The sequence below is a fragment of the Aotus nancymaae genome, unplaced genomic scaffold, assembly GCF_030222135.1.
Source record: "Aotus nancymaae isolate 86718 unplaced genomic scaffold, 86718_ANA_hifiasm-v0.15.2.pri h1tg000057l, whole genome shotgun sequence".
NCBI lineage: Eukaryota > Metazoa > Chordata > Mammalia > Primates > Aotidae > Aotus > Aotus nancymaae.
This window is the reverse complement of record NW_026988471.1, coordinates 14,370,674-14,384,651: the sequence shown is the minus strand read 5'-3', so window position 1 is coordinate 14,384,651 and position 13,978 is coordinate 14,370,674. Positions and strand designations below refer to the sequence as shown.

Below are 13,978 nucleotides of genomic sequence, written 5' to 3'. Positions count from 1 at the left end.
TTGACATCTTATGGCATTCATTTTTCCTTTATGTATAATGAGAATAGTACTAGTACTAATTTTATAGGATTGTTATGAAGACTTATGAATTAGTGCACACAAAGCACTTAGAAATGGTACCTGGCACACAGTAAGAAATCAGAGGACCGTGTGCGGTGGCTCATGCCTGTAATCCCGGCACTTTGGGAAGTCGAGGCAGGAGGATCACTTGAGGCCAGGGGTTTGAGACCACCCTGAGCATCATAGTGAGACCCTGTATTTTCCCCCACAAAAGAATGTGTATTGTATGTATATGTACATGTGAAAGAAAGAAAGAAAAATAAGTCAGGAAAAGTTAGCTATTTTTATTAATTTTTAACAGTACTTATTTTTATTTTATTTTATTTTTTTTTTTGAGACGGAGTTTCGCTCTTGATACCCAGGCTGGAGCGCAATGGCGCGATCTCGGCTCACCGCAATCTCCGCTTCCTGGGTTCAGGCAATTCTCCTGCCTCAGCCTCCTGAGTAGCTGGGATTACAGGCACGCACCACTGTGCCCAGCTAATTTTTTGTATTAGTAGAGACGGGGTTTCACCATGTTGACCAGGATGGTCTCGATCTCTTGACCTCGTGATCCACCCGCCTCGGCCTCCCAAAGTGCTGGGATTACAGGCTTGAGCCACCGCGCCCGGCCAACAGTACTTATTTTTATTATTCTCAGCTTGTTCCTAGTTTACCAGTTAGTCACTTTGCAACCTTGGATAACTCTTTGTCAAATGACATTTTTTTAAATGAATACATTCGTCCCTCAGTATCTGTGGGAGATTTACTTTAGGATCCTTCTTAAGCCCTTCTGCCACTAAGCTACCAAAATCCATGGATGCTTAAGTCCCTGATACAAAATGGTATAGTATTTGCAATAACCTATGCACATCCTCCTGTATACTTGAAATCATCTCTAGATTACTTATAATACTTCATAAAATGTAAATGCTATGTAAATAGTTTTTATACTATATTATTTAGGGAATAATGACAAGAAAAAAATGGTCTGTGCATATTTAGTACAGATACTTTTTCCCCAGATATTTTGGATCCATACTTGGTTGAATGCAGGGTAGTGGAGCCCACAGATATGGAGAGCCAACTGTACCTTGAAGAAATATGTATAAATCCTTTAATTCAGCAGCTTTGGAAAACTTTGTTTTCCTGGTAACCTTGAATGTTTCTTTTTTACGTCCATGGATGTGATGTTTTTCTGCTGAGCCTTGTTTGGGAGCTTCTCTCCACCACTTTCCTGTCTCGTTTGTGTTTTTTGGTGAGTTTCTACTAAAGCATTGAAAACCAGTAGACTATTATCATGGAAATTATCTTAGATTTGTTTTGTTGTTGAAAAGAGCTCTAAGAAAATTACCTTCATTTTGGTTGCTGTGGTGCCAATAATATAAACATTCTATATTTATTAATTTATTTAATTCTCACAGTAGTCCTCTTAGAAAGGTATTGTTAATACCCTTTATAGATGAGAAAAACAAAACATCAATCGGTTATTTTTGTATCCTGGAAAATACTCCAAGAATGTGATTCTGTGGTTGGCTTAGGAAATGCTTTGTTCCGTATAGAAAGTGACCCTAAGTAGCCATCTTTCTGCATCAGAAATATGGAATGTGTTCTGTGATTTGCTTATTACTGCATTACAACTGGAGTTCTTTTGAATATAATGTCAGCACTCTGTAGTTAAATGAGTAATATATAATGCCTACTGAAAAGTAATAGGTTGTAACATCTTTGAATATTAGTTAAGGAATTTTATATAATTTGTAATTGAAACACATAGAATTTGGCTTCAGAGTTAGAAATGTTCTTAATGAATTGCCTTTTTAATTCACAGTGTTTCTTCTTTCTGTATTCACTGGGTCATAAATAGAAAAATCTGTTTTCAGCTGATACACAGCTTATGGGGTTACAAATTATCTTTTATAGTTGATTCTGTAATTAAGATGTGATTTCAGTTAGAATTATTAAAGTCCTCACAAATCTATAAAGAAAAATCCAGACTTGTTTCTATAGTTGATTAATTGTGCTATTTAATATTCTATTGACAGTAGTACTGGGATATGGAAAAATTGACTATAAATCTGTTGACATTTAGTACAACATATTTTATTTCCTCTAGCTGCAGCAAAAAATTGTTCCTGATCAGGACCAACTGATGGCAATAGCACTAGATTGCATCTACAACTGTGAACGAAATGACCAACTCTCTCTCTGCTATGACATACTAGAATGTCTGCCAGAAAGAGGATATGGGTAAGAATCCACAGTATGCCAGTCTTCTTGTGTCTTTTTATTCTAACAGTTAAACCAAAAATGTTGGTTCCCCAAATGTTTACCTTAGAGAATTTTGGGTATGTGAAGAAACATAACAAAGAAAATGAAATCATCTGCAGTCCTGTTGCCTAGGATAAACTTTTCTTGTCCTACTAATAGATGGGAAGTTCAATATTTTGTTCTACTGTAATTATAATTAAATTCTGAATTTTGTCAAACATTGTAATTTTCTATTGAAAACCAAAAATACTGCCACTGTCTCCACAAAAACTACTTTAAAAAAGTGATTAGGTAGTAATTAACTTGTGTTTTAATGAAGCATTTTTCATATTTATGGACTGATTATTCTATGAATTGTTTGTTCTTGGCCTTTGCCTATAGTAATTCTGTTAAGTAGTGAATATACCTAATATTTAACAACTTTTATGTTTAAATGGAAATGTATACAATACACTTTTGGATTATTTAATTTTACAAGTCAAATTTTTATGTTATCTTTGGAAGTCAGGTGACAATCATTCTTTTAATCCCGCTATTAAATTTAGTACATATGATAATTTTCATATCTGGAGACATAAATAACAACACATGAAAGAGTGGTGAATACTGGCAGACCTGTTTCTAAGCTTTTGTAACTTTTAGTCAAGTCACTTTACTTTTTTGGTCGTTAGTTTCCTGATTTGTAAAATCAGATATTTAGACAAAGTAGCCTATTCTCTGTGTTCTATTTCTCTTTGCTCTCCTTTTCTCTTCTCCCTCTTTTCTCTCTTTTCCTTTTTCTTTTAAGGAGATTTTTATTTCTTTTTTTTTTGTAGAGATGGAGACTTGCTCTGTCGCCCAGGCTGGGGGTACTGTGAGGTGATCTTGGCTCACTGCAACCTCTGCCTCCTGGGTTTAAGCGATTCTCCTGCCTCAGCCTCCCAAGTAGCTGGGACTACAGGTGCATGCTGCCATGCCTGGCTAATTTCTTTTGTATTTTAGGAGAGACAACAGAGACAGGGTTTCTCCATGTTGCACAGGCTGGTCTCGAACTCCTGAGCTCAGGCAGTCTGCCCGCCTTGGCCTCCCAAAGTGTTAGGATTACAGGTGTGAGCCACTATGCCCAGCCTATTTCTTCTTTTTATTTTGGGAGGCAGGTTCATATCTGACCAAAGGAAATTTATATTTCTTATGAAGCAAATGATAGTTACCAATTTTGCAGTCTACTGTGAAATAATTATTCATGCAGTTATTACTGGTACTGAAATTAGGTGAAAGATTAATGAGAAAAGGTTATTTGAATGATACCAAAGTATTACTCCAGTGACTTTTTTTTTTTTAATTTCAAAGTTGACATCTAACTGCCATCCTCTTAACCAAGTCATGAAGAGTGGCATCACTTACAGTCAGACAGCCTGACCATACATGCCTCCTGATGTGATGCAGTATGAAGCACCGGGTCTTACAGCATCCCTTAAGAAATATTTTTGCTAAAGTTGTTTACCCTGAGTCTAATCAGTCCTTCTAGTTTGCAGTTAATACGGAGAATAAAGAGACAAGTTAAATAACACCATGAAGAAAGCAGTAAGACAAACAGTGAATGTGGGATGTTCTATGTGTCAATTGGTCTTTTTATTTTAAAAAGTTAGTGTCATTTAGGAAGACAAAATGTGGGGTCATGGGGAGGCACTGTTCTAAAATAAAGGAGGCCAAAGGGGAATAATCTTCCTTTAATTTTTAAATATAAATAATGTATGACCATTGTAAGGTATATTGCCGAGTCAAAAGAGGAAACTGAGGCCAGTGTGAGAAAATGAGAATCCAATTTATTCAGCTCCCAGGCGAGGTTCTGTGGCCCGGGAAGGGGCCAGAGAAGTCGCGCTGGGCTTCTTAGGGCATGGGGTTTTATAGGGAGTGGAGTTAATAGATTGGTCATTAGGGAAACAAAGAGCAAACAGTTTCATTGGTGAGGTGGGTTGATTGATTATTAGGGAAACAAAGAGCAGACAGTTTTATTGGTCAGGAGAAGTGTTGATTGATTATTAGGGAAACAAAGAGCAGACAGTTTTGTTGGTCAGGGGAAGTTAAGGTGCCGATGGGGCGAGCTGCCATTGGTAGCCAGGCAGGGCTACTGGTGGGTTGACCGGCTGGGGAGGTCAATGTTAAGCTGCCATTGGACAACTCTTTGGCGGGCTTTTTGAATTTTGAAGGGGTCGAGTGAGGAATGCAGGAGTGGGTGTGTGGAGCCAGCATGGAGAGGCCTGATAGGAGTGGGTGTGGGGTAGCCAGCATGGAGAGGCCCGATAGGAGTGGGTGTGGGGGAGCCAGCATGGAGAGGCCCGATAGGAGTGGGTGTGGGGGAGCCAACATGGAGAGGCCCGATAGGAGTGGGTGTGGGGGAGCCAGCATGGAGAGGCCCGATAGGAGTGGGTGTGGGGGAGCCAGCATGGAGAGGCCCGATAGGAGTGGGTGTGGGGGAGCCAACATGGAGAGGCCCGATAGGAGTGGGTGTGGGGGAGCCAGCATGGAGAGGCCCGATAGGAGTGGGTGTGGGGGAGCCAGCATGGAGAGGCCCGATAGGAGTGGGTGTGGGGGAGCCAGCATGGAGAGGTCCGATAGGAGTGGGTGTGGGGGAGCCGGGGAGAGATAAGTGTGTCCATTTAGCTCCCGGCGAGGCAGCTGGCCTTACAACCATAGTTAAAGTGAGGGAATTATAAGACTGGTATTAGTAATACCAGCTAATAAACAGCTGTTTGCTGCCCACTTTTCCCATCCTTGGATACCTGTTTTCAAAAAGCAAATACTTTCACTGATAGTTTTTTCTTCTAGGATAGCTGTTATCCTGGGACTTTGTTTGCCTCTCTCGTGTGACATAATTGCATTTCTTGATTTTCCTATCTTCTTTCTTCATTTTTTCCTCATTTTGATGGATAATACTGTCAAATAGCTTCCTCTCAAAGATTGCCTGAGAGGTATTTTTTTTAAAAAACTGTCACATACTAGGAAAATACCATAATTGCATGCTTAAACACTTGGTAGAAGGTTTAATTGTATATGGAATCATAGAATCCTTACCTTGTGAATTTTGAAGGTATTACTCTGTCTTTTCTTTCCACTGTCCTTGAGAAGTTCAGTGGCATTCTGAATAATACCTATTTAAAAATGGATTTTTTTTAAAGAAAATTTCAGTATCTTCCTTTTCAGTGTTTGGAAATAGCATGAGGAGGTGTTTTTGTTTCGTATGTACATGTGGTTTATTGAATGGTCTAATTCATTCTGGAAATTCATAACCTTCAGACCTTTGGGCAATGTTCTTACATTTTTTCCTTGGTAAGTTTATTTGTACTCCTCTCGTTTCTTCCTTCCTTCTTCATCTAGGGAAAGGTAAATCAGAGTGGAGTCAACATCTGTTTATTATTCAGACATGTATCCATGTGAACACAGGCTACCTCACATCCCTAGTAGAGAGCAGCAGAGTATAGCAGGTGTGTCTCTGAGAACTGTAGGCCTTCAGTAGGCAGCCAAAGGCAGGTAAACTAGATAATATTCATAGATTTTTGTAGCAATATGTTGTTCTCCATCATTAAAAAACCTCAACCCAAAGGCTATCAGTGTGGCAGTAGTCAAATTGCTCCTCCCTGGAGGGTGACAGGAAATGGAGAAACCCCTCCTTCCTCCAAGAGCTGGAGTGGCAGGAATTTTCTTCCTTACTGGGCTCAGTGGGAACCTTATGGTTCCTTTGTCAGCTTCATATCTCATTTCTTGTTCCTAAGTCGATCAGGCAAAATTATTGACTTCCAACTCATGTGCATAACTCTTAAAAATAAATATATTAGGCTTTGTTTTCCAGTAAGCTCAATTAGCATAAATATCAATTAGAGCTTATCTATTAATTATTAAATAGTAATTTGCCTACTTTGAGGAGATTGTCATGGTATCAATAGGATGATATTAAAAGAACATATTTTTATGTAGATATTACAGTTATCGGATTAACATATTTGTTTTTGAATAGTGTGTAAGCTAAGAAATGCCTCTCATATATACATGGCCAAAAGCTTTTCTTAGCCTCAGATTAATGGTTTCTGAGCTAACATTTTTTATGTAAACACAATAAATGACTTGATATTTTCTTGTTACTCCATTTATTTCTTAATGATTTCTCATTTTCCAAGTAACCTGTAATTATAAATTTGCCTTGTATTAAAATATAGGGCTCAAAATATTTTGTGTGGTTCTATTTGTTCTTCATGCCAAGTTTGTCAATTTATATTCTCTCAGTGATTATTTGTTTTTTTTTTTTTGTGGTTAAAATAGTTGTTATTTATCAAATGGTAAACTGTAAATACATCCATTTTCTGTTTTAAGAAATGAGCAGTCACTCATTTAATCTAATTAAATTTTTGTGGATCTTACCTGGGCAGATTATTTAATCTGGCTAAAAAAATCCTTACTCGTTAGGTTTGTGAATGTCATTTCACAAAAGAAGAACATTGTATTCTCTAATATCTATGATAAATGATTATAATAGAGCTGTAAAATGATAATTTAAAAAATATTGCTGAATAAGGCCAGGTACAGTTGCTCATGCCTGTCATCCCAGCACTTTGGGAGGCCAAGGCAGGACAATCAGGAGAATAAGTTGAGTCCAGGAGTTTGGGATCAGCCTGGGCAACACAGGGAGACTTCATCTCTACAAAAACATTTAAAAATTAGCTGGATGTGGTGGTGTGCACCGTTTAGTCCCAGCTACTCAGAAGGCTGAGCCAGGAAAATCGCTTGAGCCCAAGAGCTGGAAGTTTCAGTGAGCCATGATCATGCCACTGCATTCCAGCGTAGGTGACAGAGCAAACACACACACACCTGTATGAGTATGGCAAGGGAAGTTAGCTCTGATGAATAATCTTCTGAAGGACTTTAAGTAGACCATACCCCGCTTAAGTAGACCATACCCCACTCATCACTCTTGTTCAAAGCCTAAAACTTAGTTCAAACAGATAGTGTTATTCTTTGTAAATTTGCACTGATAATTGTCAAATAGATTTAGACCAGGCAGATTGTTAGTTTTAAAAATAATGAGGGTTTTTTGTCCAAAGTAGGACATTTTTAGTTTTCCAAGACCAGGCAAAGATTTTTTGTTTAGGCTTCTTATTAATAAAACCATTTCTCTCTCTGGTCCGGACCTCCAAGATGACAAAGAAAAGAAAGAACAGTAGTTGTGCCAAAAAGGACTGCAGCCGCATGCAGCCTGTTTGCTGCATGAACTGTGCCCGATGGATGCCCTAGTACAAGGGCATTAATAAAGTCGTTATTTGAAACATAGTAGAGGCCGCAGCAGTCTGGGACATTTCTGAAGTGAGCGTCTTTGATGCCTATGTGCTTCCCAAGCTGTATGTGAAGCTGTGTTACTGTGTGGGTTCTACAATTCACAGCAAAGTAGTGAGGAATCAATCTCGTGAGGCCCGCAAGGACTGAACACCCCCACACCGATTTTGACTGCAGGTGCTCCCCCATGACCTCCACCAAAGCCCATGTAAGGAGCTGAGTCCCTAAAAAATGAAGACAGACTATTCTCTGGAGAAAAATAAAATGGAAATTGTACTTTAAAAAGTAAATAAAAGCATAAGATCTTGCTGGAATTCAGGTGGAGCATTGCATTGAGGGTACCTGCGAGTGGCAAGGGCAGTGTTTCTCAGTTGAGAGTGTTTGGGACACAGAGCTGTGTAGGCTGAAAGAGGGCTTTTATAGCAGTTACAAGCTTTTTTTGCCATCTCCCTGTATTCACTTGCACGTATGTTGTGCCATACTTAATCTTCCCTGTCAGCCACATTTTTATTAGTTTGTGATCTTTTTCATGATAGTGTTTCTCCTAGTCCCTGTTTATTGGCTTCCTCAGAAAGCATTTGCTTTTTATCTTCACTCTCTACTAGGGATTATCTGTGTGATGGATATACTTCTCACTGATTCCTTAACATTGAAATAGATGGGATTCCCTTCCATTAATGCACAGGGGATAGCTATGAGAAGAATTTTCCTAAGTATAGAGAATCCTAATGGAAACTTCCTGGAGAGGAGGGGATCCTAAGGAGATAGGCCTAGGAGAAAGCCGACATGGCTATGCCTCTTCTTAATCTATTTTATTGGTTTAAAAGAACAGTAGTTAAGTAGTGATTTTACCCATTACCTCTTCTTAAATAAATAATTGATTTATAATATATTTTTTACCTCTAAGCACAACTGAACCAAAAGTGCCCTGGAAAATAGTTGCTTATATCTGACTAGTCTGTAACAGAGAATGTTGTTTTACTCTAGCAGTTCTTATCTTATTCTCTGGAATCATTAATAGTCAGGTAATATTGTTATACATCACATATAAAACAAACATCTTTCTTTTTTTTCACTTTACTTTGGTATTTTATTTAAAAAGTGAATACTAAAGGGCTTTTTTTTTTCTTCTTTTAATTTATTAGTGATAAGACAGAGGTGACCACAACTCTTCATGACATGGTAGACCAACTGGAACAAATTCTCAGGTGAGAAAAATGACAGTTTTTTTGGCTCCATGCTTATTAAGGCGATTGATCCAAGAAATGTCTGCCTGTGAGTCATTGTTTCTATTTTGACCTCATATTTGTTTGATGTCTTGGGAGTTAATTTTCCCAACAACAAATACACTGCACCCCTGTTATAGCAGAGTGATAGAATAATAACATGGGGCCGGGTGCGGTGGCTTACGCCTGTAATCTCAGCACTTTGGGAGGCCGAGGTGGGTGGATCACGAGGTCAAGAGATCGAGACCATCCTGGTCAACATGGTGAAACCCCATCTCTACTAAAAATACAAAAAATTAGCTGAGCATGGTGGTGCTTGTAATCCCAGCTACTCAGGAGGCTGAGGCAGGAGAATTGCCTGAACCTAGGAGGCGGAGGTTGTGGTGAGCCGAGATTGCACCATTGCACTTCAGCCTGGGTAACAAGAGCGAAACTCCGTCTCAAAAAAAAAAAAAGAATAATAACATGGTCTTTGAAAACCCATGTTCGATTTAGACGTTGCCACTTACTAGCTGTATGATCTTTGGGCCTAAGGTTTTCTTATCTATAATATTTAATTCATGAAATTGTGAAATCAATATTAGATTAAGCATTTAAAGTGCCTAATACATAGTAAGCACATAAGAAATGTTAGTTCCTGCAGCAATTATTGCATCTTGATCAGCAAACAATGTTTATTACACTAACTTTCCTTTTTAGGGCATATTACATTCAATTGACTCTTTGTATTATGGCAAACTGCATTGGAACCCTCATGTAACACTGTAGTAATATTCTTTACTGTCATAATATAATGTTAAACTATCTCTTCTGGAGATTGAAATAGTCTTAATTTTCCCTGTAGGAATGTCTGATATTGTTTACTAATACTTACTTTTATGTTTATATAAATACGTACATTTAAGTATTGTATTAAAATTTTAAGAATAATAAACTTTGGTCTTCCAATATATAGTTGTAGAAATTATAGCTAATGACATTACTAACAGTAGTATGTATGATAATTTGGAGTCTACTGATTAGAAATCTTATTCAAATTAATGGGCTTTATTGTAAAAATATTTCAAGTTGCCTTTAAGGGAACAGAATTTTTTTGTGTATCATAATATTTGAGTTTAATGGAGAATTAACTGTTCAGTTTCCTGAAGACTTGTGTTTATTATTACCTAACTTGATTCCTGTTATTCTGTGTTCTGAAAGTTATACAGTTGTATTTCTTGAAAAACGTTTATTTACTAAATCAACTTTTCCTATTTTAGGTTAGCTTGTGCCTCTCCTCCCTGGTACCTTCCTAACACATTCAGTTTAGTTTGACTAAGGCTTAGTGGGTTGAGTCAATGTAAATTCATTTTCTACAAATCTGCATAGTTACCTTAATTTTGCTAATAAAATTGAGAAGAGATAGCTCAAAGAGATGCAGTGAAATAAACATAATTTATTTCATCACTTGTTTGTAGTCGTAACCACAGGTGGTCCTGGTAGTTTTATTATGTCATCAATACCTCAAGGAAACAGTTAACATCCTGCAGCTTTCTGGATAATGTTTAGGTTTCACTATTCAGCTTAATTTACTGTGCTTTCCAAATAAGAGCTTTTTATTCCTGTTCCACCTCATAGCCCCAGACTTGATAAATGTTTTAATATACATAATACCAGGCAACTTTACCCATGAAGCTTATTTTCTAGAGAGTTACTGAGTTTTATCCAGTGACTCTATTCAGTCTTGTAGTAGTCAGTTGATAAATGTGAGATTTTGTGAGTCAGATATACGATGTTGATGATTATGGAATGGGATATCTCAAGAAGATTCATATGAGACAGAGAATTTTTGACATATCTTGTATATTTATATAATGGATTATTGACAGAGAATGAGCTAGTTGATTTCCAGAGTCTTCTAACTCTAACATTCATAGTTTCTTGCTTTTCTAGTAGTCTTGCCTATAACAAAATACTCAATAGGATTAATAAGAGTTAAAACTGTACTGAAAGTATAGATTTGGCTTATTTTACTGACATGATGCTTTTAGGTTACAGGGAAGTGGCAAAAAGCTTTTGAGATAAAGATATGTCGTGCTTTCTTTTACTATGCTACTTAGCCGAACTACATTCTAATAAAAGTCAATGAGAAGGGTAAGATTTGTTATATAATTATTAGATTTTTTTCTTTTTTTGCTGAGAATCAATGTTATATGTAAAATTGCATTATACTATATGGTAATTTTTTTTAATACTAAACACTGAAGTGCTACTGATATGCCTTAGATTCTTAGAGACTCTTTTTGTTTGCTAGCAAGACATTAAATAATTTTTTTTTTCACTTATAGTGTTTCAGAGCTTTTGGAAAAACATGGACTTGAGAAACCAATTTCATTTGTTAAAAACACTCAGTCTAGCTCAGAAGAGGCACGCAAGCTGATGGTTAGATTGACTAGGCACACCGGCCGGAAGTGAGTAATAAAATTAATTGATACTGGGTCAATTAATTTTAAATATTTTTAAAAGTATTTCTCTTTTTCTGACAACCTCACTGTGTTGTAACTAATAATAAACTGCACATAAACTGTAAGTATAATTTAATAAGTTTTGATATATGTTTATACATCATTATGATTAAGATAATAAACATATCCAATACCCCTGAAAGATTTTTGATTGCTCCTTTATAATTCTTTCTTGCTTTTCCTCATCACGTTCCCTTCTCCTCATCAGGGCTACCACTAATCTATTTTCTTTACCTCTGTATATTAATTTGCATTTCCTAGAATTTTATATAAATAAATCACATAGTGTAACTTTTTTGTTTGTGTGTGTGTTTGGCTTCTTTCACTCAGTATAATTGTTTTGTGATTCATCCATGTTGTGTCATGGATCAGTAGTTTCTTTCTTTTTATTTGCTGAACAGTATTTCATTGTATGGATTTTTCACACCCTGTTTACTCCTTTTCTGTTGATGGACATTTGGGTTATTTTGAGTTTTGGCTTTTACAAATACAGTTGCTGTGACTTTTCATATGCCATTGTTTGTGTGGGCTTATACTTTCATTTCTCTTGGACAAATACCTAAGGATGAAATGGCAGGACCATTTGGTAGGTGCAGAGTTAACTTAAAAAACTGCCAAACTGTTTTTTAAAGGATATGTACCCTTTTACTTTCCTACTGGTCTTGTAGGAGAGTTACTGTTGCTACATCCTACATTGCTCTCCTATAGCCTCAGCAACACTTGGTGTGGTCAGTCTTTGAAAGTTTAGCTAGTTGAATAGGTATTAGTGGTATCTAATTTTGGTTTGAATTACATTTCTCTAATGAGTGATTGATGTGGAGCATCCTTTTATATGCTTATTTGCTGTCTGTATATTTTCTTTGCCTGTCTTTAAAACTGAGTTATTTTTCTTTTTATTGAGTTTTGGGAGTTTTCTTATATATTCTAGATACAAGTCCTTTTATTAGATACATGCTTTGTAAAGATTTTCTCCCATTTGTGCCCTGTCTTTTCATTATCTTACCTTTGTGTTTTGAAGAGTATCCTTTTTAAAAATTTGCCTGTTAATCAATTTGTACTTTTCATTGCTTTGCCACAATGTTTTTCTCCTACCTGTTTTAGCAAAATTTTGGTTTTACATTTGACGTTTAGATCCATGATTCATTTTGAGAGTTCATTTTTGCTTATTGTTCAAGGTATGGATCAAAAAACTTTTTATAGCTAATTATTCCACACCATTTGTTGAAAAAGCTATCCTTTCTCTCCTGAATTACCTTTGCAATTTTGTTGAAATCTGTTTTCTGTATATATGGGGGCCTATTTTTTGATTATTTTGCTCTATTGATCTGTTTGTTTTTTTTTTCTTCCAATACCATACTGTGTTAATTATTGCAAATTTCGATTAAATCTTGAAATTAGGTAACATTAGTTTCCCAGCTTTGGTTTTTTTTTTTCCCAAAGTTGTTTTGTTTATTATAGAGCCTTTGCAGTTCCATATGAAGTTCAGAATAAGGTTATCAATTTCCTCATCTGGAATTTTGATAAGGATTGCATCAAATCTGTAGGTCAATTTCAAGAATGTTGCTATCCTAAATCAATATTAGGTCTTCCAATCCATGAACATAGGATGTCTTTCCCTTTACTTAGTTCTTCTTTAATTTCTTTTGATGATCTTGTAGTTTTCAGTGTACTATTCTTAATTTATTTTGTTATTCTTAAGTATTTTATTCTTTCTTGGTCCTATTGTAAAAGGAATTGCTTTCTTAATTTCATTTTCAGATTGTTTCTTCCTAGTGTGTAGAAATATAGTTGATTCTTTGATTTATTGATCTTATGTTCTCTAACTTTTCTGGACTTACATATTAGCTCTAATAGTTTTTCTTTGCAGACTTCATGGGATTTCCCATATAAAAGATTACACTATCACAGAAACGTAGATCTTCCTTTGTTATTGTTTCTTTTAATCTACAATATGAGTTTGTAACAATATACTTTCTCCTCTCCAAGCTTTTTTTCTTTATTGTTACTTTTATGTATGTTAAAAACTCCATTTTGCATTGTATTATTATTTGCAAGCAGTAAACTGTTTTTTAAAGTGATGAAAATAATATGAAAAATGTGTTGTATATTTATCCATGTAATTGCCATTTCTGGCACTTACCATCTTGTATGTAGACCTGTTTTTCCATCTGGTGTTATTTTCCTTTTGTCTGGAAGACTTCTTTTAATGTTGTTGGTGGTGTTTTTTTTTTCTTTTTTTTTGGAGTGCTAGTATGCCAGTGATTCATTTGTTTATCTTTGTTTGTTTAAAAAAGTCTTTGTTTCACATTTTTCTCTGAAGGATGTATTCACTTGGTATACGATTCAAATTTGACATTTTTTTTTTAGTATACTACAGTACAGAAATTGCTCCACTGTCTTCTAGCATGCATTTTTTTAATTGAGAAATCTGCTGTCAGACTTAATCTATTTTTGATGTGTTTCTCATTTTTTAAATTGCTTTTGTGAATTTCTCTTTCTGATGTCAGTTTCAAATTGATATATTATGGTATAGTTTTCTTCATCAAGCATCTTGGATCTTGGGTCTTTGGATTTATAGTTTCCATCCAACTTGGAAAATTTTTGCATATTGCTTCTCCTTTCTCTTCCGCTTTT

At 36.0% G+C, this 13,978-nt stretch overlaps 1 protein-coding gene across 2 annotated transcripts in view; it reads left to right on the top strand.

Moving 5' to 3' along the window:
* NBAS (NBAS subunit of NRZ tethering complex) overlaps window positions 1–13,978 on the top strand; it is a 372,519-nt gene that overhangs the window by 150,336 nt on the left and 208,205 nt on the right. For both annotated transcript variants that reach the window (XM_064363868.1, XM_064363867.1), the window contains 3 exons: window positions 2,156–2,289; window positions 8,760–8,822; window positions 11,168–11,290. In XM_064363868.1, the coding sequence (XP_064219938.1) occupies window positions 2,156–2,289; window positions 8,760–8,822; window positions 11,168–11,290 (320 nt within the window). The remainder of the gene's footprint in view (window positions 1–2,155; window positions 2,290–8,759; window positions 8,823–11,167; window positions 11,291–13,978) is intronic.